Source organism: Aethalodelphis obliquidens, unplaced genomic scaffold (assembly GCF_003676395.1).
Source record: "Aethalodelphis obliquidens isolate GAN/ISIS:26980383/991018 unplaced genomic scaffold, ASM367639v1 scaffold8, whole genome shotgun sequence".
Classification (NCBI taxonomy): domain Eukaryota; kingdom Metazoa; phylum Chordata; class Mammalia; order Artiodactyla; family Delphinidae; genus Aethalodelphis; species Aethalodelphis obliquidens.
Genome location: NW_020837952.1, coordinates 12,521,442 through 12,549,110, shown reverse-complemented (window position 1 = coordinate 12,549,110; position 27,669 = coordinate 12,521,442). Strand labels below are relative to the sequence as shown.

At 38.3% G+C, this 27,669-nt stretch overlaps 1 protein-coding gene across 2 annotated transcripts; it reads right to left on the bottom strand.

Moving 5' to 3' along the window:
* Positions 1-185: 185 nt before the first annotated feature.
* On the bottom strand, positions 186-27,669 carry RXYLT1 (ribitol xylosyltransferase 1). Of its 2 annotated transcripts, XM_027106892.1 has the most exons (6): positions 27,363-27,669; positions 25,188-25,331; positions 21,301-21,403; positions 11,865-12,179; positions 9,620-9,790; positions 351-792 (listed from the first exon to the last, which is right to left on the bottom strand). In XM_027106892.1, exons 1-6 carry the CDS (start codon positions 27,529-27,531, stop codon positions 375-377), a joined length of 1,320 nt encoding a protein of 439 aa, XP_026962693.1. In that variant the 5' UTR covers positions 27,532-27,669; the 3' UTR covers positions 351-374. The 2 variants fall into 2 exon arrangements, with proteins under 2 accessions (XP_026962694.1, XP_026962693.1); XM_027106893.1 differs by lacking the exons at positions 21,301-21,403; positions 25,188-25,331 and having other exon boundaries at positions 186-792; positions 27,363-27,471.

Genomic DNA, 27,669 nt, shown 5'->3' with positions numbered 1-27,669 from the left:
CCTGCATCGGCAGGCGTACTCTCAACCACTGCGCCACCAAGGAAGCCCCAGCAGTAAGGTTTTAACCCAGGTTTTGTCTGACTCCAAAGCCCAGTCTTTCCACTATCAATGCTGCTTCTCTAGAGAGGGTTTAAATGAATGAGAAGAGTTGATTATGCTGAATCACTCAACTTTGTGCAATTGAGTTTGAGTAACATTTTAACTTTATTTTCAGGAGTGGCCCAATAAGGCTGTACTTGGTCAATACTACAGACATAATCTAGGGTCTAGGGGTAACTTAAAGAACATTAATAAATACACAAGCACACACACACATACCCAGTATTAGAAATGATTTAAAAAATCAGATCTTAGCTCAAAAAGATGAACTACAGTTAACCTTTATTGTTCTTTAGAAATGAACTTTCCACAATATTAATAAATCTCATTTTTAGCTCTGCTTTGAAGTTTTGATACCAGTGAAGTAACCTTTTTCTTCTTTGAATCTTTTCTTGTAAAATTATAGTTTTCTCTTTTTCTAAAATAGCAGGAAGTTCCTTCCAGTTCTTAATAAAGATAAAGGGAGCATTCATGGACTTGAGTAACTGCAGAGGAGCATTATGGTAAACAGATGAATTTCCACAGCTGCCAGCTGTCATTACGTCTTCTACCACAGGAACGGAGCCATAGGAGCAAGCCTCATATATTCTGTAACACTCCGTGTTTACTCCTGCTGGGCACAATGTGAGATCACTCTGACGCAGAGCATCTTGATAATTCTTAAGGCTTTCATTTGTTTCTTGAGGCTGCCACCTAGAAAATCAGAAGAAAACCTGAAGTTTTCATTTTACTAAGCATATCTTTTGTGGAAGAAAATATTTTATCTTTTAATGTTGGTTACAAGAAATGGTAAACACATTATAGAGATGGCAGGCAGAAGAGATGAATAAAATCTTGCCCAAATAGATTTCTTGAAAATATTTAAGAATTTGAGAAGTTTACAGCTACACATTAAAAAAAATCTAGTGGCCATACAATTTCTAAATGAAATTGTAATCACCCAAAATTTTGTGAGTGCTCGTCTTCTTTCTCTACCTCACCCTCCATCCAAATTCCTGCCCTTATGGAGCTTATTATCACAGTTCTAGTGGTGGAGACAGACAGTAACCAGGTCAAGTCAGTAAATTATTTAGAAGGTGTTAAGTGTTGTGTGGAAAAATAAAGCAGAGAAGTGAGGAGGGAGTTTTTGGTAGGATGGTATTGCAACTGTAAACAGGTGATCAGGGAGTGTCTCACTTCATGGGCATCTGAGCGGGGAGCCAGAGGAGAGGGAGCAAACCACACAGATATCTGGGGGAAGAAGAGAGCATAGAGCAAGCATAAAGGTCATGACATGGCATGTGCCAGGCATGCTCAAGGGACAGCAAGGAAGCCAGGGAGGCTAAAGCAGGGTAACGGAAGGGGAGAGGTGTAGAAGATGAAGTCAGAGCACCCAACACACAGAGTTTTGATCAGAGGGGTAACTGACTTCATCTATGTTTTATCAGAATCTATCTGGCTGTTGTGTTGAGAAGAGATTGTATGGGGCAAGGGTAGGAGCTAAGAGGCTAGTTAGAAAACCAGACGTTCCCTCCTGACTGTTCCTATTTTCTCAGTGAAATAAGCAATAGGGTCATAAGGTAAGAGCAGTTGGGAAGAGAGAGAAGAAGGTATGAAACAATCTTCTAGGAGAGAGGAAGAATACATGGACAAGGGAGATGGATGACTGCTGGACACTCAAGGGTCAGGGTCATATATATATATATTTTTTTTTTAATAAATTTATTTATTTTTATTTTTGGCTGTGTTGGGTCTTTGTTGCTGTGCGCAGGCTTTTCTCTAGTTGCGGCGAGCAAGGGCTACTCTTTGTTGCGGTGCACAGGCTTCTCACTGGGTGGCTTCTCTTGTTGTGGAGCATGGGCTCTAGGCATGCAGGCTTCAGTAGTTGTGGCACGCGGTCTCAGTGGTTGTGGCTCGTGGGCTCTAGAGCGCAGGCTCAGTAGTTGTGGTGCACGGGCTTAGCTGCTCCGCGGCATGTGGGATCTTCCCGGACCAGGGCTCAAACCCGTGTCCCCTGCTTTGGCTGGTGGATTCTTAACCACTGCACTACCAGGGAAGCCCAAGGTCATATATTTAAAGTGAGATCAATTGGCACCTTTCTCCAAGTGTGTTTGGCTGCATGGGTGAAGGTATGGAGCAGGTAAGAGAGCTGGATTTAACCAGAGTTAGGGTTTGCTAGATTAAGGAACTAGGGAGCTGAATGTATATGTGGTCATGATTGATTATGAAATTTAAGTGGGTAAAGAATAAAGTAAAGATGAGGTGGGTGAAGGACAATGAAATGGTATTAGGAACAATGAACTGTAAGTCCCAGCTAAATTGCTGAAGTCAGATTATTACAGGGAATGAGCTGGAATGATAGAAAATGATGTTTACAGAGAAAGAGATGCTAGAATTTGAGATCATGCAGTATGTGTAATCATAAGTTCCAGGAAATGACCATGACAGTGAATGGCTGAGGTCAACTGGAGACCCAGATTGCTGGGGGAGAGGAAGTAAAGGAACTGCAAGACCAACGTGATGGAAAGACCATCTATGTGGATTTGGGAATCACTAAGAGTGAGGCTGGAAAAAATGTCGGAGAGACTGAGAGTAGGCCAGGAACTAGACTCTTCCAAGAATTAAGGGGATAAACCCAAGGGTCAGTATATGATTTCTCTTTTCTTTTAGGAGTTTTTTTAAAATTAATTTTATATTGGAGTATAGATGATTTACAATGTTGTGTTAGTTTCAGGTGTACAGCAAAGTGAATCAGTTACACATATATATACCTCCACTCTTTTTTTAAGATTCTTTTCCCATGTAGCTCATTACAGAATATTGAGTAGAGTTCCCTGTGCTATACATAGGTTCTTACTAGTTATCTACTTTATATATAGTAGTGTGTATATGTCAATCCCAATCTCCCAATTTATCCCTTCCCCTTATGATTTCAAAGAGAAAGAATAATGGATAGTTTTGTCTGCTGGTATTAGATTCAAAACTGGAGGTTTTAGGGAGGGAAAAGGGAGAGTGGTCTGGAAGCAGCAATGAGAAGGAGGACACCTACTCCACCTCCTGGCTCAATGGTAGGAGAGAGATTTCAAGAATAATTCTGTTCCCACAGTAAGCTTTGTTATTTTGCCCTCACTCATTCCATTCTAGGCACACTGTCCCTTGTTCCTCACACATGGTAAGCATGCTTCCACCTTAGGCCTTTATATTTGCTCTTCCCTCTGCCTGGGCAACTCTTCTCCCAAAGAGACATGAGGCTCACCCCTCTGCCTTTTTCAGTCCTGTGCTTAAATGCAAACTTCTAACCAGCACTTTCCTTGGCTATTCTAAAATATCAAATGCTCCACTCCTGACCCCAAGTCCTCTCTACACCTCCTCTGCTCAATTTTTTTACATGGTATTATGCTCAATTTTTTTACATGGTATTTATCATCGTCTGACACTATGTATATATGACACAATATATTTTATTGGTTTGTCTCCTCCAATAAGCATTTAAGTTCTAAGAGGGCATGGACCCTTTTGACTGTTTTGCTCACTGCTGTATCCCTTTATGGCTAAAATAGTTTTTGGCATATAGCAGTTGCTTGATAAATATTTGTTGACTGAATGGATATAATATGATTACACTGGCCATTAGAGAAATGTAAATCAAAACTACAATGAGGTATCACCTCACACCAGTCACAATGGCTATCATCAAAAAATCTACCAACAATAAATGCTGGAGAGGGTGTGGAGAAAAGGGAACCCTCCTGCACTGTTGGTGGGAATGTAAATTGATACAGCCACTATGGAGAACAGTATGGAGGTTCCTTAAAAAAACTAAAAATAGAACTACCATATGACCCAGCAATCCCACTACTGGGCATATACCCTGAGAGAAGCATAATTCAACAAGAGTCATGTACCACAATGTTCACTGCAGCTCTATTTACAACAGCCAGGACATGGAAGCAACCTAAGTGTCCATTGACAGATGAATGGATAAAGAAGATGTGGCACATATATACAATGGAATATTACTCAGCCATAAAAAGAAACAAAATTGAGTTATTTGTAGTGACGTGGATGGACCTAGAGTCTGCCATAGAGTGAAGTATGTCAGAAAGAGAAAATCAAATACCATATGCTAACACATATATATGGAATCTAAAAAAAAAAAAGTTCTGAAGAACCTAGGGGCAGGACAGGAAAAAAGACGCAGACATAGAGAATGGACTTGAGGACACAGGGAGGGGGATGGGTAAGCTGGGACGAAGTGAGAGAGTGATATGGACATATATACACTACCAAATGTAAAACAGATAGCTAGTGGGAAGCAGCTGCATAGCACAGGGAGATCAGCTCAGTGCTTTGTGACCACCTAGAAGGGTGGAATAGGGAGGGTGGGAGGGAGATGCAAGAGGGAGGGGATATGGGGATATATGTATACGTATAGCTGATTCACTTTGTTATAGAGCAGAAACTAACACAACAGTGTACAGCAATTATACTCCAATAAAGATGTTAAAAAATATATATATATGACGTGGACCTGCTGGGGAATGGACTTGGGGATATGGGGTGGGGAGGGGTAAGCTGTGACAGGGCGGGAGGGTGGCATGGACATATATACACTACCAAGCGTGGAATGGATAGCTAGTGGGAAGCAGCCGCATAGCACAGGGAGATCAGCTCAGTGCTTTGTGACCGCCTAGAGGGGTGGGATAGGGAGGGTGGCGGGGAGAGAGACGCAAGAGGGAAGAGATATGGGAACATATGTATATGTATAACTGATTCACTTTGCTGTGAAGCAGAAACTGGCACACCATTGTAAAGCAATTATACTCCAATAAAGATGTAAAAAAATATATATATATATGATTACACTAGCAATACTGAATGGATATGATTACACTAGCAATAGAGTCAGGATTTCTTTTTTTCTTTTTTTTTTTTGTATTTCTATGCCTGAATGATTGGTTGATTTTTTACAATTTCCAACCCCTTTTCTTTGAATGAAACATTTCTTAAATTGTATGATGCTTTACAATTTTCAAAAGTTGCACACACATAATTTCATATAATCACATAATAACCCTTCTTCCCCCTCTACCTCTAAATTGCCGCTCCTGCTTCCCTCTCCTCACTGGTAACCACTAGCTTGTTCTCTGTATCTGAGTCTGCTTCTTTTTTGTCTTATTCACTAGTTTGTTGTATTTTTAAGATTCCACATTAAGTGATATTAAACAGTATTTGTCTTTCTCTGTCTGACTTATTTCACTTAGCATAACACCCTCCAAGTCCATCCATGTTGCTGCAAATGGCAAAATTTTGTTCTTTTTTATGGCTGATTAGTATTCCATTGTATATATATATGTACCACATCTTCTTTATCCATTCATCTGTTGATGGATGCTTAGTCTGCTTCCATATTTTGGCAGTTGTAAATAATGCTGCTATGAACATTGGGGTGCATGTATTCGTATCTTTTCAAATTAGTGTTTCTGGTTTTTTTCCAGTTTTTTTGTTTTTTTATATACCCAGGAGTGGAACTGTTGTGTCATGTGGTGGTTCTATCTTTAGTTTTTTAAGAAATCTCCATACTGTCTTCCACAGTGGCTGCATCAATTTACATTCCTACCAACAGTGCCCTTGTCTCCACATCCTCGCCAATATTTGTTATTTGTGTTCTTTTTGATGATAGCCATTCTGACAGGTATGAGGTGATATCTCATTGTGGTTTTGCTTTGCATTTCCCTGATGATTACCAATGTTGAGCATCTTTTCATGTGTGTGTTGGCCATCTGCATTTCCCCTTTGGAGAAATATCTTTTCAGTTCTTCTGCCCATTATTTAATCAGGTTGTTTGCTTTCTTGATGTTGAGTTGGATGAGCTGTTTATATATGTTGGATATCAACGCCTTATCAGTCATATCATTTGCAAATATCTTCTCCCATTGAGTGGGTTGTTTTTTCGTTCTGTTGATGGTTTCCTTTACTGCGCAAAAGCTTTTAGGTTTAATTAGGTCCCATTTGTTTATTTTTGCTTTTGCTTCCTTTGCTTTAGGAGACAGATCCAAAACAATATTGCTGTGATTTATGTCAAAGAGTATTCTGCCTATGTCAAAGAGTATTCTGTGCTCTCTAGTCTGTTCCATTGATCTATGTGTCTGATCTATGTGTCTGTTTCTATGCTGGTACCACACTGATTTGATGACTGTAGCTTTGTAGTATAGTCTGAAGTCAGGTAGCATGATTCCTCCAGCTCTGTTCCTCTTTCTCAAGATTGTTTTGGCTATTTGGGGTCTTTTGTGTTTCCATACAAATTTTAAAATTATTTGTTCTAATCTGTGAAGAATGCCATTGATATTTTGATAGGGATTGCACTGAATCTATAGATTGCATTGGATAGTATGGTCACTTTAACAATATTAATTTTTTCAATCCAAGAACAAGGTATATCTTTCCATCTGTTTGTGTTATCTTCAATTTCTTTCATCAATGTCTTATAGTTTTCTGAGTATAGATCTTTTACCTCCCTAGGTAGGTTTATTCCTAGGTATTTTATTCTTTTTGATGAGACGGTATATGAGATTGTTTCCTTAATTTCTCTTTCTCATAGTTCATTGTTAGTGTACAGAAATGCAAGTAACTTCTGTATATTAATTTTGAATCCTGCTACTCTACTGAATCCACTGATGAGCTCTAATAGTTTTCTGGTGGCGTCTTTAGGATTTTCTATGTATAGTATCATGTCATCTGCAAACGTGACAGTTTTACTTCTTCCTTTCCAATTTGGATTCCTTTTGTTTCTTTTTCTTCTCTGATTGCTGTGGCTAGGACCTACAAAACTGTGTTGAATAAAAGCAGTGAGAGTGGGCATCCTTGTCTTGTTCCTGATCTCAGAGGAAATGCTTTCACCTTTTCACCATTGAGTATTATGTTAGCTGTGGATTTGTCATATATGGCCTTTATTATGTTGAGGTATGCTCCCTCTATGCCCACTTTCTGGAGAGTTTTTATCATAAATGGATGCTGAACTTTATCCAAAGTTTTTTCTATCGAGATGATTATATGGTTTTTATTCTTTACTTTTAAATATTTATTTTCTTTATTTTTGGCTGTGCCGGGTCTTAGTTGTGGCACATGGGATCTCTGTTGAGGCACGTGGGAATATTTTGTTACAGCACACAGTCTCTTCATTGTGGCGCGTGGGCTTCTCTCTAGTTGTGGTGTGTGGATTTTCTCTCTCTAGTTGTGGCACGTAGGCTCCAGAATACGTGGACTCTGTAGTTTGCGGTACACGGGCTCTGTCGTTGAGGCACGTGAGCTCAATAGCTGTGGTGTGTGGGCTTAGTTGCCCCGCGGCATGTAGGATCTTAGTTCCCCAACCAGGGATCAAACCCATGTCCCCTGCATTGAAAGGTGCATTCTTAACCACTGGACCACCAGGGAAATCCTCCCAATTACTGTTTTTGATATCATGTTTTACATCTAATTGTTTTGTGTATCCCTTAACTCAGGGGTCCCAACCCCCAGGCCACAGACCGGTAGTGGTCCGTGGCCTGTTAGGAACCGGGACACACAGCAGGAGGTGAGCGGTGGGCAAGTGAACAAAGCTTCATCTGTATTTACAGCCCTCCCCACTGCTCGCATTACCACCTGAGCTCCACCTCCTGTCAGATCAGTGGCGGCATTAGATTCTCATAGGAGGGCGAACCCTACTGTGAACTGCACATGTGAGGGATCTAGGTTGCGCGCTCCTTATGAGAATCTAATGCCTGATGATCTGAGGTGGAGCTGAGGCAGCGATGCTAGTGCTGGGGAGTGGCTGCAAATACAGATTATCATTAGCAGAGAGGTTTGACTGTACAGAGACCATAATAAATCAACTGCTTGCAGACTCATATCAAAACCCTATCAGTGGGACTGCCCTGGTGGCACAGTGGGACTTCCCTGGTGGCACAGTGGATAAGACTCCATGCTCCCAATGCAGGGGGCCTGAGTTCAATCCCTGGTCAGGGAACCAGATGCTATATGCATGCTGCAACTAAGAGTTCACATGCCACAACTAAGGAGACTGTGTGCTGCAACTAAGGAGCCCTGGAGCTGCAACTAAGGAGCCCGACTGCCTCAACTAAGGAGCCCACATGCTGCAACTAAGACCCAGCACAACCAAATAAGTAAATTAATTTAAAAAAAAAACCCTATCAGTGAGTGGCAAGTGACAAGCTGCATCTTATGGAGTAGACTGGACATAAGCAACACACCTCGGGTGTCACTGTCTCCCATCACCCCCAGATGGGACCATCTAGCTGCAGGAAAACAAGCTCAGGGCTCCCACTGATTTTATATTATGGTGAGTTGTATAATTATTTCATTATATTTTATAATGTAATAATAATAGAAATAAAGTACACAGAGTAAATGGAATGAATGCACTTGAATCATCCCCAAACCATCAACACCCCCACCACCCCAAGTCTGTAGAAAAACTGTCTTCCACGAAACTGGTCCCTTGTGCCAAAAAGGTTGGGGACTGCTGCCTTAACTGATTATCGTGGATATGGATGATTTTACTACTTTTGTATTTTAACCTCCCTACCAGCTTTGTGTGTGGTGATTTCCTACTTTCACTGTATGCCTTTACTTCTTTCATTTTGTAATCTTCTTCTTTCTAGTTGTGGCATTTTCTTTTTTTCACTTAGAGAAGTTCCTTTATCATGTGTTGTAAGGCTGGTGCTGTACTCTTAGCTTTTGTTTGTCTGTAAAGCTTTTGATCACTCCATCAAATGTGAATGAGAGTCTTGCTGGGTAGAGTATTCTTGGTTGTAGTAGAGTCAGGCGAGTATCTGCGCCAATTAATGTATTTCTAGATCTAAAAGGACATTTTTGTTTAGGCATTACTTCTCTGATGACTCTGCTTTACACATGAAACTCCATTTGTTTATCTAAAAATAAAATGAATGATCCCCAAATTTCTTCCTTCAGTCCATGAACACCTGTTTCATGATTACCATGTAAAAGATGGAAGAAAGTTAATGCAGTTAAATCCATCCATCCATCCATCCATCCACTCCCCACTTATCCTGGCCTACTTTATTCAAGGTCCTATGTTACATCTGGGGATTCAAAGAAGAATAGTACATGGCCTCTGTCCTCAGGGTGGTGTCAGTTTCCTGAAGGTGTGAGGAGTATGGCATGCCAGTCTTGGAACACTGAACTGGTTTGCCGAACATCTCAGAGATGAACCTAAGACCATTACTGTCATTTACAATCTCCTGTGTTCAAATCTGACTAACAAATATTATTGAGGAAACCTGAACAATTGACATTTGCATATGATAGTTACCAGCATTCCCCTTCAAGATGGACTACAGGAGAGTCTCTCTATTTTTAATGTATATAACATAGTTTCTTCACAGCTTTAATTACTCATGCATCTTCTGGAGAAAGACTGGTATTAATGGAGTTAAAAATGTCTGTGAAAACCTGTGCTGTCACACAAAGCAACTCTCAGATTGGAGACAAAATGGATGAATCAAGTAGACACAGAACTTACTGTTCTCTTGCTGAAACCCAACAAAGCTTATCATTCCCATCTTGTTTCAAAATGTTCATTAGTGCTTGTCTGGATGAATTTTCATAAATGGTTCCTACGAAATTACACAAGTATGGCCTTTCATTATGCAGCATTGACCAATTCGCCTCCACCACAGGAAAATTCCTGTATCTATAAAAATAAGTACATGTGAGTTAATAATATATGACAATAGGGCTAGCAAAATTTCCATAATCTAACATCTTAGGTAGCATGATGATGTAGAGAAAAGAGATTTAAAATATGATTTTCTAAACCCCAAATTATAATTTTCCATGCTTACTTTGGAAAAGTTCCTAAATCTATTGACTTAAAAAAAATTCTCACTTTGACATCTTTTACAAAATTGCTATAGAGACTATGTGCCTAAAGTGCTTTGTTTTTTATATTCTTCAACTTCCATTACTTACCTGAAGTTATAAGACAGGTTGAATTTAAGACCTTAAAGGTATAAAGAATCTTCTACATTCATAATAATCATGATTTAATTAATGTTTTAGGCAGGTGATGGAAAGATTACAGAATACATACTGCTACAGCAAAGAACTCCAACTCCAAAGGCTTATCAAGTAGATAAAAAAAAAAACAACCTTACATCCCACACAGGAGAGGCCTGTTGCAACTGGCCCATTCTAATAGGCATTTGGTAATTCCAGGCATCAAATTATGTGCCTGAACTACAACCTTCACTTAAGAGAAAGCTTAACGTAACAGTTAGTCTGTAACAGGTTTTCTCGATTTCGGCATTACTGCCATTTGGGCCAGATAATTCTCCATTGTGGAGGCTGTCCTCTACATTGTAAGATATTTAGCAGCAGCCCTGGCCTCTATCCACCAGATGCCAGTACAACCTCCTCTCTCCACTTGTAACAACCAAATATATCTCCAGACATTGCCAAATATCTCCTGGGGGTGGGGGTGGGGTGAAATTGCACCTGGTTGAGAACCACTGCTCTACAGGAAAGATACTGGCTTTGTCCAACATTACCAGAGTTACTGTGAAGAAGTAATTCTTTTGTTTCAAAACATTTTACAAATATGGGCTCTACACAAGGGATAGATTTTTCAGAGCACCTTTAACTTGGCTATACCTAACAAACCTTTTTGTCTGCCCTACCCTAAGCCTGCTGAGTCAGAATTTTGTTGTGGAAGGCCAGGGAATATGTCTTATTAATGTGCTTCCCTGGTGATATTTGTGTAGCCAACTGGGCAGCAGTCTAAGGTCACATTTTGTAACCAGTGATAAAATAATGCATAATGAACATCTGATTCAAATACAGTATCATATTACTGAGCTATTTCATAATTCATCCATTCAACAAATATTTATTGAATGATTACTCTGTAGGCACTGTTTTAGGCTCTACAGATAAAGTAGTGAACAAAAGAGACAAAAATCCCTGCCATCAGGAAGTTTATGTACTAGTGGCAACTTAAAGTCAACTTACTGTTATTCAAAGGCTCTCTATTAACAGAATGATACAAAATAAGTTTCCAGTTCTATAGAAAGACTTTACATATATTACATAATATTTAATTACCCTTTCTTTTTACACAACAGATTTGTGCAAATTCTATCAATCTTAGTCGGAGACCTGAGCATATTATAATCCTCCCAAACCCCAGGGTCAGTGTGCTCTTCATTTAATATTGGATCTAAAGTAAGGATTTAAGGGGAGTTCGCTGGCGGTCCAGTGGTTAAGACTCCACGCTTCCACTGCAGGGGGCATGGGTTCAATTCCTGGTCAGGGAACTAAGATCCCGCATGCCATGTGGCATGCCCCCCCTCAAAAAAAAGAAGAAATAAAGTAAGGATTCAAGAAAACTCTATATCTATATACTTATATAGGTATAGTTATATATAGAGATTCTATAATTGTTTTAGGAAGGTCCGTCTGTCTGCCATCCACCGCTAAACATTTCTTTAAGGTACTAGTGATAAACTTTAAAATTTATCCTATGACTTGGGGTTCTAAAATACAAAAATGTAACTCATCTGCTCTCCTCATAAAAGTCTAAATACTCTAAAAAACATCATTATTACCAAAGCATGAGACCAAACCATATTTTTGCCCATACAAAAGGTTGTACACAGCCTCAATAAGCTCAGAAGAACTACATTTATTACAAATTTAAAACACAATCTTGCTGATACAGAAATTCAGGTCTTAGAGTCTAAAAACATGTAAGAATATTTGGTACTTACGTTGCTACTCCTAAAGGCCATTGAAAAACATCCATGTTATTAATCCAGGGGCTGTCATATATTATGAAAAGTAGTTCCACAGAGCCTCCATTTCTTTTGAGAAACTGGTTTATCCACTCATTATTACAATGTTCATTTCCAAGCAAAACAACAGCAAGATGCTGGAGTTTTTGAGTTTGCACTAAATTTTGTGCATAAAGTAACCACTGGGTGGCATAAAAGACCTTTGCTTTTTCTCTTCCATTTAGAATGAGTACCACATTATTCTCATCAACAGAGAAGTACCCTGGGACCACAGCTGGACCAGTGATGAAGCTGTTAAACACAAAACAAAAACAAGAGACAAACAAAAAGAGAACAAAAGTATTTGGTATCAGAAGTTTTAAATCATTTTATATAAAGTATATAATGAAACTTAATCCATGTTCTTTCTAGAAATAATTTCTATAACACATGTTTTTTTGAACAACTCTGGATGATGGGACATAGATGTAGATTAGTGGGAAACTTTGGTTGTAGACAGATTAATTATATGCAAATTTGAAAGTACCCACAGGAAAAAATATTTACCTTATATATCTAATAAAAGTATAAATATAAAAATTTGAATGGAAAGATATATATAACAAACTCACGATAGTTAGTGGTTGTCTCTTAGGAGGAAGGAAGAGGAAAGGGCCTGAGGAACAATACAAAGAGAGCATTTATTGCCTTTACTGGAAATATCTAATTCTTTTACGAGGAAAGTTAAATATCTGAAGCAAGTATGACAGAGAGCCAGAATTTGTTAGTTCTAGGTGGTGGGTAAATGGGAATCTACTGTATTACTCTCTATTCTTTAAGGTATTTAAAAAATATCATAAAAGGAATAGAAACATGTCATAACTCACATTTCATATTATGTGCTGCTTCGAACAACCAATACCATTGAAATATTTTACACGAATATGCATTAAATACAAAAAATACCATTTAACCTATCGTAAACTTAGTTACAACGGTCCTAGATTCTTTGCAAGCTGCTCAAACATTTCTTTATAACTTGCTAGAATCTTTTAATATTTAGTAGAAATATGCTGAAATCCTGCTTTTTTTGCTTATTGTTGGGGATAAAAACTAACATTATTAAATGCCTTTTATATACATGATACATAGGCACTCTGCACAGGTTATCCTTTAACCTCCACAACAACTCTGCAGAGATTAGTCCCCCATTTTGCATTTGGGAAATCAGGCTTAAGTTGCACAACCTGTGATGGCAGCATCAAGTTTTGAATCAAGATCTAACTTCAGCAAAAAAACAACAACAAAAAAAACAAAACAAAAGATCTAACTTCAGAGCTTGAGTCATTCCCATGACACTATGGTTAACAAGTACTCAAATTAGTAGATATTAGTTAAAACACAAAATATAAATATGTATTTTGTCTGTATATATACTGTATGAATTCTATGACATTATTCTACAGTGATAATAAGCTACACGGATCAGAACTGCATTTTGAGTCTGCTTTGGACAGGAAGATGCCAAATAATTCAGCAATCATTTAGTAATTTAAGAGAACGGGCAGAATCTGAGGGGTTAGGAAGCACTTTAAAGAGAATGATGATAATTATGATAGGTTTAAAATACTTATTATTGGTAGTACATGAACACTTTTTCTCTCCTTTAAAATTATAGGTGGGAATAGTTCTAATTTTATTGATCCACACAAATTAACAAAAGCATGATTCATTCAGGGCACATTTGAGCAATCTTGGAATCTCCACAGCTCTCTTTTTGTAGAATGCTCTCACATTCCAGCAAGCAGGCATGTCAGCTCTTATGCTCTGACTAATTGGTTTTCTAGACCTCAAGGCCATGTTCAAGTAATAGTGAAAGCCCTGGGGTCAATGCTCTGGAGCTAAGGTATAGATTGGAGGTTCCCAAATTTTAATGGTTCCCAAGACTTTCAGTGTTTTAGTAATTTTTTCAAGCCAGAAGAAATGAGTAATGGTTCAGTTTTTTAAGTTGTTAGATCCAAATAACTTAGTATTTATGTCCTAAGCGCTTAGAAGCCACTTTAAAAATAATACACATACACTGAAGGAAAAAATAATATTCCTATCTGATTCTTAACTAACCACACACACTTAATAATGGGAGGTGTGCACCCGTTGAGCACTACACAACTTCTCAAACCTTGGAATCAGAGAGGACACTGCCTCGGTCGCTGCCTGTTCCACTTTGATTTTTGCACAGTACTTGGATTTGATCACAGCAACTATAGGAAATCCAGCTCCTGAAATGTATGACATCTCTGAAATGGATGTAGGGTGATCTAATGTTGAAACTTGAACTACCTCAAACTAGTTTGCATGGTGTTTGACAGATATGAAGTATAATTGTGACTCCTACAAATATTTGTGGTGCCCCAGGGTGCCTCAGTATACAGTTTGGGAAGCACAGATTTAGGTAAAGAAACTTTAGGGGTAAAAAAAAAATCCCATAAGATTCAGATAGTTGTGTGTGTGTTGGGAGGTGTGTTAGTCAGACTGCAGTGGGTTGAGAAGTGAATGAGAAGGGGACAGTAAGAAGTGGGGAGAAATGCAAATCAAAACTACAATGAGATACCACCTCATACCAGTCAGAATGGCCATGATTAAAAAGTCTACAATTAACAAATGCTGGGGAGGGTGTGCAAAAAAGGGAACCCTCCTACACTGTTGGTGGGAATGTAAATTGGTGCAGTCACTATGGAAAACAGTTTGGAGGCTCCTCAAAAAACTAAAAACAGAGTTACCATATGATCCAGCAATCCCACTGCTGGGCATATATCCAGATAAAACTCTAATTCAAAAAGATACATACACCCCTATGTTCATAGCAGCACTATTCACAATAGCCAAGACATGGAAACAACCTAAATGTCCATTGACAGATGAATGGATAAAGAAGATGTGGTACACATACACAATGAATATTATTCAGCCATAAAAAATAATGAAATAATGCCATTTGCAGCAACATGGATGGACCTAGAGGTTTTCATACTAAATGAAGTCGGAAAGAAAAAGGCAAAAACCATATGATATCACTTATATGTGGAATCTAAAATATGACACGAATGAACTTATCTACAATACAGACTCACAGACATAGAGAACAGACTTGTGGTTGCCAAGGGGCATGGGGAGTATGGGAGGGATGGATTGGGAGTTTGGCATTAGCAGATGCAAACTATTATACATAGAATGGATAAACAACAAGGTTCTACTGTATAGCACAGGGAACCATATTCAACATCCTGTGATAAACGATAATGAAAAAGAACATGAAACAATGTATATATATGTATAACTGAATCACTTTGCTGTACAGCAGAAATTAACACAACGTTGTAAATCAACTATACTTGAATAAAATAAATTACAAAAAAGAAGTAAGTGGGGACAGTAAGTGTAGACAACTCTTCTGAAAGTGTGGATGAGAAGGTGAGAACGCAATAATGAGTGAAAGGTGGGAGACAAAGGAGAGCAAGGAAGTAACCGATGGAGCAAGGTCTTGGGATATGCAGAAGGGATGCACAGGTGGAGGGAGTTAATACTGAACACAGGTGAGGGAGATCACCTCATTGTCTGAGAGCTGAGGAAAGAGAGAATGTTAGGTGAGGGATCACATAGAGATCATGTAGGTAAATGTTAGAGGGGCAGCTGGTTAAGGGAGATAATTGTGGATATCTTGAGGAAATAGAGGCAGGGTTGTCTGCTGAGAAAGAGGGGGTTAGGCAGGTGTTGGGTAGTGGCCTAGAGAAGAGTAGAAAAATCTGCTGTTATTCTTTCTGTATTTTCTATCTTGAACGCATACTAGCTATCCAGTCATGCAAGCTAGAAACCAGGAAACTATCACATTCGATTCTTGCTCTCATCTAATAATCCTTAAATTCTGATAGTTTTGTCCCCAAATTTCTAAAATTCCTGGCTCTGCTGGAATACCATTTCCCAATTTCATCCCTTATTTATATCTCTGCTGGATACTCATAGTTTCCTAATGCAATGTCCTGGTCTGCCTGCATTCAGCTGTCTCCTTCAAATCATTTTTCCACATGGCTACTGGAGACATCTACACAAAAAACATACATGACAATACCACTATCTAGCTTAATCATCTTCAACTGCTTTTCACTGAACAAGAATAAAGTCCAAGAGTTTTAATGTGGCAAATACAAGGTCCATGACGATCTGGCCCTTGCCCTCCACTCCCAATATGAACTACCTACCCCATCTTCATGCTCTAGGGATTCTGAATGGTTTGCGATTCTATGCACAACCCAAGCTGTTTATCAATTCTTAGGCCCTGATATTGCCTCTGCTGGGAATATAATCACTCCTCTCACTGCCTTCCTAAATCCTACTAATCTTTTAAGACTTAGCTCAGCTATCACCTCCTCTAGGAAGTCTTTCTTGATAGGCCCCATATCCCCAACTCTACTCATTGAGTTAGTGGCCTTCCCTCTATATTTCCCTAACAACTAAGGAGTATGCACATCCTTACCATTATGCTTTGTATAAGGTATGAAAATTATTTATGCGTTTATCTCAGCCACTAGTGTGTGAACTCCCTGAGGCTAGGGAAAAGTATTTTATTCTCTTTGAAATCCTCAGAGCCTACTAGGAACTAACTAGCAGGCACTCAGTAAATGCTGAATGAGTTAAGCCATAATTCTCTTTAAGGGAGTTATCTGCTCTACCAATTTATTTAAGTTCTCCTACTGCATTTAAAATATGAATCAAGTTACAAAAATTCAATTTATTAATAAATTTCTAGCTATACATTTATTACATAAGTAGGGCATATGTATGAGATATTATAGTATATTTATGCATGATAAAAGATGTATTTTAGTTTCCTGAAGTTATTCATCATGCATCAGTCACAAATATCCATTAGCTGAAAAATGAACATATTTAAGGAGCTCATACACAGAATTTTAAAACAGCGACTTGCTCTTCTAGATTTCTTAGCATATATTTAATAGTCAGAACTTCTAATTTTCAATATTTATTATTTTTCTGCTAGGTTCGGAAGAAAACTTTCTTCCCAATAAGTACTTTCAATACTTACAGAGTCCAGAGAAATCATTTGACTATTGAGTTCTAAGCTGAACGTGAGCAAAATATAGTTTTTTAGAATCCAATATAATTATTGTTTCTAAATTCAGTGAGTGCTACTGAACAAACGCTATATGCTATTACATTAAGTGAGTTACAGATAAGATTAATAATTGCCAGCTAAGAGTCTGGCATATGCCTTGATAAAGAATAAGCACACAAGCTAAACCATCCACACAGCTCTCAGCCATCGCATTCTACATCATTTTTGGTTAGTACATAGTTCTAGAAAATAGGTATACCGAACCCATGAAAGGCCCTTACTTTTGAATAGCTGTTGCAATTCACCCCACTTTTGTGGCCAGCATCATTGCCATGACTCCACGCCTTCTGAATTCAGTGTTTATGATGGAACACTCCCACCCTCATACTAGCTTGGCTGGAGTGGGAGAATGGGCATTATGAAAAATTAACTATATTGTCTTTCTTTACCAATGAAAATTTTATTTGAGATCTGTATTGATCTATGGTCCAGTATATGACTGAAAATAGTATAGCCATTAATATTATCTATAAAAGCTTTCACTCACTGTAATGAGTAGTGAGCTCACTAAATTCTTATAATAGTAATATCTGGAAATTCTAAAAATAGGAATCAGACACATTTTATCGTGAGCTTCAGAGAAAAGTTCAACTTTTTCATAAGGAGCAGATGTTCATTGAAAATATAATTGAATTTAGGACTTCCCTGGTGGCGCAGTGGTTAAGAATCCGCCCGCCAATGCAGGGGACACAGGTTCATGCCCTGGTCGGGGAAGATCCCACATGCCACGGAGCAGCTAAGCCCGTGCACCACGACTACTGAGCCTGCGCTCTAGAGCCCATGAGCCACAACTACTGAGCCCGCGTGCCTAGAGCCCATGCTCCGCAATGAGAGAAGCCACCGCAATGAGAAGCCTGCGCACCACAAGAGGAGCCCCCAGTCGCCGCAACTAGAGAAAGCCTGCGCGCAGCGACAAAACACCCAACGCAGCCAAAAATAAATTAAAAAAAAGAAAGATAATTGAATTTAGATAACAACGAATTAAGTAATTTAGCATCTAACTTTTGTTTTATCAAATGGGTAGACATTTATATATCTTATGATAATGCCTGCACATGCACATTACAGAATTCTGAAGGCAGTCTTTTGGGGATAATCAAAGGTTATGATAAGCAGAAGACTCCTCCTAAGAAATTAAACATAAAGTTGCCCTTTGAAATTAAACTATAAATGAACATATGACAGATATGAGCTGAGACAGGCAAAGTTCCTTCAAGAGACGGAATGGGTGCCATGCTAGCTTGTAACCTAATTGAACACATTAACAGAAAACATGTATCAAAAAGGTGTTTACTGGGAGGTATGTGAATGGAGAGATAATAGACAATAATGGAAACACAGAAAAAAGGAGAACTGAAAGGTAGGGAGATGTTGCAGTACCTATTTAAGTAACAGTAAAAATAATAAAACTAATAACAAGACTTCTATTAGTGATTACCATGTGCCAGATACTGGTCTAAGCACTGTATATCTATTAATGCGTTTAATCTTCAAAACAATCCTGTGAAATAGAAACTAATATTTACCTTAATAATTATTTTAAATTATTATATTATATTATATTATATATATATATATTACATTACATTATAATTATTTTAAACTCAAGGAAATCCAGGCACTGAGAGGTTAAGAAACTTGCCAAGGTCAGACACTAATAAGAGGTAAAGCTGGAATTGGAACTGAGATATTCTGGCTTCAGAGTCTGTGCCCTTAACAACTCAGTCACATTGCTACACTGCCAACAGGTGACTGGACTTCACCAGCCTGCCTCACAAGTTCAGTCTGCCCTGCATGTATTCATCTATTCACATCCTGAGCACAGCCTATGTATGGTACTGACTCAGTGGTGAACATGGAGTCATTCATTTCTTCCCTTCTGAAACACACAGCTTTGGAAGTGCTATATATAGTTATAGCCCACATTTTGATTCCATATTTAATCAAACAACTCTCAAATATTTAGGTATCATTTGTAGTCTGCCTATATGGAAAGAATGTGCTGGTCAAGCCAATACAAACATGTGGACTGACCGACAGTTCTATTTCCATTCTGAGTTATTTACTCGACATTCTGGATTACATTATTTGGGCCTATGAATAGATAATAATCAGCATTCAGGAGCCTGATTGACCCTGGAACACTGAGGATACCCTTTCTATTTTCTGCCTCGGAAGTGCTGTGAAATTAACGTTAAATGATATAAGCGCTTTGTAAACTTAAAGGTTTATTTAAATAGAATGTATTTATGCTTATTTAAAGGATTTTGATAGTATTTAGAAACTCTTTCTATATCTTCAAGATGACCGATTACTGCCAATTCACTTTTGGTCAAATAAAAATGAATGTGTTGGGACCTCCCTGGTGGCGCAGTGGTTAAGAATCCGCTTGCCAATGCAGGGAACAAGTTCGAGCCCTGGTCTGGGAATATCCTACATGCTACGGAGCAACTAAGCCTGTGCACCACAACTACTGAGCCTGTGCTCTAGAGCCCGCGAGCCACAACTACTGAAGTCCATGCGCCTAGAGCCCATGCTCTGCAACAAGAGAAGCCACCGCAATGAGAAGCCCGCACACCGCAATGAAGAGTAGCCCCCACTCACCACAACCACAAAAAGCCGGCGCGCAGCAACAAAGATCCAATGCAGCCAAAAATAAATAAATAAAATAAATAACTTAAAAAAAAAGAATGTGTTGAAACATTTAAGTTAATACCCATGTAGCCTGATTCAACTCAAAACTTGCAATTTCATAAAAGTTTATTAATTTTGGATAAATTATGTATGCTACTTTCCATAAGCCTAAAACTTTAATAAAATGTTTAAAAAATCTTTTACAATAGTGAACTTCCTTGAATATACAGTTCTCTCAAATTCTAAAAGGAAGTAGCATTGTTATTTAATCATAATATAAAATCTCAGGTAAAAATTTCAGAAGGAAACAGGAAGTTAGTTTTTCTTTTGGGAGTTAATGCCATTTGCTCAAAACCTTTGCTGTAGTAACACTGTATATTAACTTCTCTATGAATTTCAAATAATTCTTTTGAAAATGCTAATATATATTGTAGGTAGACCTAATAGACTAATACTCATAACACGTTTACTTTTAAAACAGCAAAATGTTACATTTATATGCATAATACACATTTACTTTCAAACACCCAAATCCAACTATTTTAAGTTTAGGATTATGTATAAACTCTTCAATGGGATTAGATCAATAGAAGCCTGGAGATAAAAGGAAAAATAATCATTACCAATGATGATTTAAAAGCCTGTTTACTTTTCAAGAATGATTACTTTGAAAAGATACATGCAATGAAATTGCTTTCCAAGTGTGTATACAGTAAATAAAGAATTAAAAGAGCAGTGAAAATTCAAATGAAACTGATATTAACTATAGCTCTTCCTCTTGATTTCTGTGAGAAATAAATGGAAACCTAAAGGAAACCATAATCTTTGGTTCACATTTTTTTCCCTTAATAATATAATTGTAAAATGAAATAAGCATTTTAAAATAATTAGTTTTGGTTTTTATTTCAATAAGAAAGCAAAATCTAATAGAAAATAGCATTCTTTCATTGTCCCAATATTTCTAAATAAAATGATCTTAATTCTATTTAAAAATCTTCAGAAAATATGCAATCACAGATAAAAAGTTTTATAAAAATAAGAGTGCAAAAATGTCAATAATACATTGGTTTTATTGAATTAAAAAAAGATTTCTGAATACTGCAGTGAAATGGTAATCTATACTATCAAATCATGATAGAATTCATATATGAAATGTTTTGATAAAAATTTCAAAACTAATAGCAGTAGCTTTGCTACCACGTGAATATATAAAAATATGTGAATCTATTACATGAAGGAGAAAAATAAAAATACTTTAAGTTTTCATATTATTCCAACATACAGAATGTTACATGTTTATCAACAACCAAATGTTGCAAAATTTAGAGCATGAACTTTTCCATATAATCAGACATGTTTTGATTAAAATGAAATAGACACATGATTCCAAAAAACCCGTATTTTGTAACATCCAATTTTATAAGAAAATGTTTAAGGTAAGCTTTAATTACAAATATATATACATGAGGTTTATCTCTCCATCCTTCACAAGTTGAAGTGAAAATATTTTCTATAAATATTGATATATTTTCCTCTGATTTTTCTTCTAGTATTTACATAAAAAATTGTACAGCAACATATCAAAGGTTAATGCTGCACAATTAATACCTGTAATGTGTTCTTCCAACAACTAAATTTCCTTCTCTCCGCTGAGCAGTCGCATCAGTGGGCTCAAGTAAACCTTCAAAAATATGCTCCCAGAGATACAAACCTGGTAATTAAAAAAACAAAAAATGAAAGCATGTACCTTCTGGTGTACTCTAGTGTGTGAGATGAATTTATGTTCTGCTCTTTCATATCATTTGATTAGGAAACCAGATTCTATTCCTCTTTGGGCTCAAAATCATCAATATGGCAGCTAATGTACGAGAGACTAAACTCAGAGGTTGTCAGTGTAAAATGTGGGTTATATTAAAGACAAAAAACTCTCTTACTCTATATTTGAGAAACCCCTAATCATCACTGGACCTTTACTACCTATCTTATCCTGAAATGTGTTATATTACAGTGTAAGTTACTATATGATTACAGTGTAAGTTACTGTATGATTAGGACTGTTTCTATATTATAACAGAAGGAGGGGGGAAATCACCATCTTGTGCCAAACAGAACCAGAGAAGCTCATGTATGTACATATACATTCAATATGTCAAGGAGATATTACCTCCTCCCCACCTGAACACACATCCTTCACTGCATGATGCCCTCTGCAAACAAATGCCACTGTGTCTTTTCTCCTTAGGCTGGCCCCTACGTTTTATCATGATTTCACCTGAACGAAAGCTCTGTGAGTAGAGGTCTCAGAACTCTGTGTTGTCATACAATGAGGTAATCTGGAGATGAGGAGGTAATCAGGGAGCCCAATTACGTAAATGTAACTAAAAAGTTAGATTGAGAGATGTGTTTTGTTCCATTCTCATTACACCGTGGTACTAAAAGACACACACAAAACCCATTTTTAAAGACTTGGCTAATCAGATAAAGCTTTCCAAATATGGTAGGCTGAGTAATGCTTTCCTCCAACCCAAGAGGTCCAAAGATGAAATCTCTAGCACCTATGAATGTTAACTTTACAAAGCAAAAGAGACCTTCTAAATGTGATTAAGATAAGGATACTGAGGTGGAGAGATTATGCTGGATTACCTGGGTGGGTCCTATGTAATCACAAGGGTCCTCAGGAAAGGGAGGCAGGAGACTGAAAATGAGGGAAAGAGATGTGAGGAGGAAGCAGAAGTCAGAGTGAGGTGGGGCCATGAGTCAAGGAATGCAGGCAGTCACTAGAAACTGTAAAAGGCAAGGAAGCAGATGCTCCTCTAGAGCCTCCAAAGGGAATATAGCCCTGTGGACACAGTTTAGATTTCTGCCTTCAGAAATGTAAGCTAATAAACTTACGGTGACAGCAGTTAATAATACTGTATTGCATATATGAGAGTTGCTAAGAAAGTAGGTCTTAAAAGTTCTCATCACAAGAAAAAAAATTGTAACTATGTGAGGTGACGGATGTTCACTAGACTTACTATGTTGATCCTTTCACAATATATATATCAAATCATATGTAGTATACCTGAAACACATTTATATAATGTTATATGTCACTCACAGATCAATTAAAAAAATGTGTTGTTTTAAGCCACTAAATTTTTGGTAGTTGGTTATGGCAGCTAAAGGAACCTATAGATTATGTAGCAATAGATTATGGTACCTGGAAATGGGGTGCTGCTGTAACAAATACTTAAAAATCTGGAAGTGCCTTTGGAATTGGGTAATGGGGAAAGGCTGGAAGAATTTTGAGAAGCATGATTAAAAAACACCTAGAATAGATTGCCTTGAACAGACTGTAGGTAGAAATATGGATGTTAGTGACTCAGTTCTGAGAACTCAGAAGAAAGTGAGGAGAACAGTAGGAAAAAACCTGTATCATCTTAGAGAATACCGAAATCACCATAAACCGACTGTTGGTAAAACTATGCACATTAAAATTGCTCTTGGTAGGGGCTCAGGAGGAAATGAGAAACATGTCATTAGAGACTGGAGAAAAGGGGATCTTTGTTATACAGCAGCAGAAAGTTTAGCTGGATTATGTCCTGCAGTTATATGCAAAGCAGAACTTGTAAACGATAAACTTGGATAGTTAGCTGAAGAGATTTCTAAGTAAAGTGTTGAAGTTGTGGCCTGGTTTCATCTTGCTGATTACAGTAAAATATGAGTTGAAAAGAGAGACTGAGGAAAAAACTGGTAAGCAAAAAGGAACAATGACTTGATGATTTCGGAAATTCTTACCCTATTCAGATTGCAAAAGAGGTGAAAAATTAGGAGATTCACTGTCAAGAAAGCATGCTCTGGAGAGAAGGCTAAGGATGTAGGTGACATCCCTTTGCTAATGCCTGGTCAGAATACTCAATCACAAAGAGGGTTTTTTGAAAATATTAGGTGTTAATTTATGGATCTCCTTAACCATCTCAACAGAAGCTAGAAACAGAGATGGGATTATCCAGGTAAGACCTGTGGAGGAACTCTTGTCTAAAAAAGCAAATCTTTGTGACATAAATGGGAGACCCACAAGGTTCTTGAGAATGTTATATTAGCAGAAACACTGCTAGCTTGGACTAAAAGGGACAGAGACAGCCTGAAATGAAACAAGCTTATTGGACTCCCAAAATTCTAACAGCAGGAACAGGATGATAAAACTACTGAGCTGCAAACACATGCTAACCTTCCTGAAAATGGAAGGATGACTTCCCAAGCATGGAGCTGAAAGTCCAGAAGTAAAGCTCTGAGCCACAGAGTACTCCCAGGCATTCAAACCTAATGGAGTTTGCCTGGCTGGATATCAAAATTGCTTAAACCTGTGACTCCATTTTCCTTCCATCTTCTCCCTTTTGGAATGGGAATTTCTACGACTGGTATCCTATGACTGTGCCTAGAGAATAGGCCGATGAATGAATGCAGTGCTTGATAAAGCTCATCTGGACACTTTGTGCCTATTGGATTGAAATGAGAAAAGTCTGGAAACATGAAACTTGTTAAGAAGTCAATATAATTAAAAACTAGAATGGAGAAGTGGAAATTTAAAGGAAGAAATTAATATTAGAGATTTTATAGAGAAAAATGTTGCTATAACTTGATGATTGGATGCCTGGGTCTGGGTACTAGAACTTCAGAGGTCAGTAGTAATTTTCAAGGATGTATATATGTATGTATGCAAGTGACTATGAATTTATGAAACATCATGGGTCAGGCACTACTATTCTGTTTACTTTCCTTTCACCTGTTGCCTTCTATCCATATCCCTTACTGTACATAAATCTAACGTTTTATGGCCAAAGAAAGCCCCTTCTAACTCACTAAATTCTTTCTGACTCTTCTGTCAGAGTCCCCCATCGAGGACCCCCATTGAGGGGGGGACCCCCCATTGAGGGTCCCCCATTCTCTAATTGAGCATATCATATAACTTAGAACACTACACTCTCATGATACTCAGAGCAAAAATGCTTTTGTGGGCAAACAAGTTTAATCAACTACATACTATATCCCCTTCTTAGACATTCACAATGAACACTGTCATATTAAAGGCTCTGACAAAGCCCTGTAATAAAGAACCTCGTTTAACTTTGTTCAGTTCAATGTTTCCCAAACTTGTTTGGCCATTAAGGGCAGGGGCCACATCTTGTACTTGTGCATCAAGTGTCCAATAGACACATAATTCCATGAAAATTCAGTTGACATAGGCATTTCAGTATAATTATGCAAACACAACCCACTCTTTGTATTGACAAATAAAGCTGTGCTCTGCTAAAGACCAACAATAGAATATATGTGTGCATGTGTGTGTTTGTGTGTGTGCATTTACACAGATGTTGTCTAACAGAAAAGAGACATGGAATATTGAGAAAAAGTGAAAAAATGCATCAAGATGTCTTAACAAATGATGAAATAAACTGTAAATATATTAACAAAGTGCTTTTTACATGTCTTAGCTTTAAACATTAATTTACCAATGGCAGCTTTGCCCCAGATTTGTACATGGAAGTCTTTTTTCTCTTTTGTGGACTTATTTAATATCTGCAGTCTGTGTTTTTGCTCATTTTTTTCATCTTCTTCCCAAGGATTCCATTCTTCACTTCTCAAAGTAGATTGTTCTATGTTATAAAAAGAGCAACAAGTGTTATCAATAAGATAGAGCTGCAGTTGTAGATAAATTCAAGCCATTTAAATTAGATGTTAGGGAGTTTTTAATTGCATCCTAACTTCAATTTTTCAAAGAGATAAAGCAACAGAATTTGAACTGGTTAAACACTGTAAAAATAAAAAAAGGAAATCATAACTTATGTTTGATTGAACCGTTACCCTGAAAGAGCTTGATATAAAATAATAAAATGTTAACACACGGCAGGAAATTCTCTCTCCCAAATAAAGCCTTCTAAAATGACTGGGTACAGTAATATGCATCAAGTTACAAGTTTAACTTTTGCCAGTTCTTTACAGATCGTATATATATAAAACGCAACCTATACATAAAAACTTGACTTCAACATGAAAAGTGTCCCACAGTTTCAGATACTATTGTGCAAAATTCTGAAAGAAGGGAGAAATAAGCCTGAGTCCGATCCTGACATAGGTCAAAATACAAGAGAGGGGATCAAAACTTGGAGATGAAGCGCTCTGGCCTTCAGAAGTCACAGCAGGATTAGAGCAGGCTCTTTGTTTCAATATGGGAATAGATGTCCTTAAGCCAGCGGCATTCCAGCAAATCTCTGGCATTTTGTGACAATATCTTGGATATATTTTTTAACATCTTTATTGGAGTATAATTGCTTTACAATGGTGTGTTAGTTTCTGCTTTATAACAAAGTGAATCAGTCATACATATACATATGTTCCCATATCTCTTCCCTCTTGCATCTCCCTCCCTCCCACCCCTCTAGGTGGTCACAAAGCACCGAGCTGATCTCCCTGTGCTATGCGGCTGCTTCCCACTAGCTATCTATTTTACGTTTGGTAGTGTATATATGTCCATGCCTCTCTCTCGCTTTGTCACAGCTTACCCTTCCCCCTCCCCATATCCTCAAGTCCATTCTCTAGAAGGTCTGTGTCTTTATTCCTGTCTTACCCCTAGGTTCTTCATGACCTTTTTTTTTCTTCTTAGATTCCATATATATGTGTTAGCATATGGTATTTGTTTTCCTCTTTCTGACTTACTTCACTCTGTATAACAGACTCTAGGTCCATCCACCTCACTACAAATAACTCAATTTTGTTTCTTTTTATGGCTGAGTAATATTCCATTGTATATATGTGCCACATCTTCTTTATCCATTCATCTGTTGATGGACACTTAGGTTGCTTCCATGTCCTGGCTATTGTAAATAGAGCTGCAATGAACATTCTGGTACATGACTCTTTTTGAATTATGTGGAGAAAAGACAGCCTCTTCAATAAGCGGTGCTGGGAAAACTGGACAGCTACATGTAAAAGTATGAAATTAGAACACTCCCTAACACCACACACAAAAATAAACTCAAAATGGATTAAAGGCCTAAATGTAAGGCCAGACACTATAAAACTCTTAGAGGAAAACATAGGCAGAACATTCTATGACATAAATCACAGCAAGATCCTTTTTGACCCACCTCCTAGAGAAATGGAAATAAAAACAAAAATAAACAAATGGGACCTAATGAAACTTAAAAGCTTTTGCACAGCAAAGGAAACCATAAACAAGACCAAAAGGCAACCCTCAGAATGGGAGAAAATATTTGCAAATGAAGCAACTGACAGAGGATTAATCTCCAAAATTTACAAGCAGCTCAGGCAGCTCAATAACAGAAAAACAAATAACCCAATCCAAAAATGGGCAGACCTAAATATCTTGGATATTTAAGATGTGTTTTAAAGGTGTGCGCACCTGTCAGCCCCAGGGGTAGGGAGTGGGGACGGCGTGTGGGACTTGGGCGAGGACGGGGGCACTCATACATACATCCTCCAGTCCCGAGGCCTGGGCTGGCTACCGAGAGCTGAAGGAGGAAAAGCGCATACCGGGGCCCGGGGGCAATCCCGGATCCGAGAGCGGGACCGGTGGCCGCGCGGCTCCGCTAGCCCAGCCCCCACCAGCCCGCAGCCCCGAGTCCCGGCGCGCCGCTGAGGAGGGAGGCCGCGGGCCGGTGTCCTACCTCGGCCTCGCCTCTCCCGCGCCGGGGCAGCCCCCTTCCTGAGGCCCCGCAAAGACGCGTCCTGCGTCCGGCGGCTGCGCCCGAAGAAGACGTGGTAGGCGGCGTAGATGGAGAAGAGGCAGTACAGGGCGATAAGAATCGAGCAGAGACGCTTCCGCGTCAGCCGCATCCCACTCAGCCTTCCCCTCAGGCCACCACCACAGTGGAGATGGGCCGGAGGCGAAGCCGCCACTCAGCTCCGCGGCCCTAGCGTCGCCGGGTGCAGACGCAGGCCCTGCCAGAGGGAGTAGTCATCCGAAACGGACCC

Excerpts from the sequence above, each read along its gene's own strand:
- RXYLT1 (XM_027106892.1), bottom strand. The coding sequence starts at position 27,531 with ATGCGGCTGACGCGGAAGCGTCTCTGCTCGATTCTTATCGCCCTGTAC. Across the intron at positions 25,332-27,362 it reads GCGGGAGAGGCGAGGCCGAG|AACAATCTACTTTGAGAAGT; the intron begins GTAGGACACCGG and ends TTTATAACATAG. Across the intron at positions 21,404-25,187 it reads CTGGGGCAAAGCTGCCATTG|GTTTGTATCTCTGGGAGCAT; the intron begins GTAAATTAATGT and ends TTTAATTACCAG.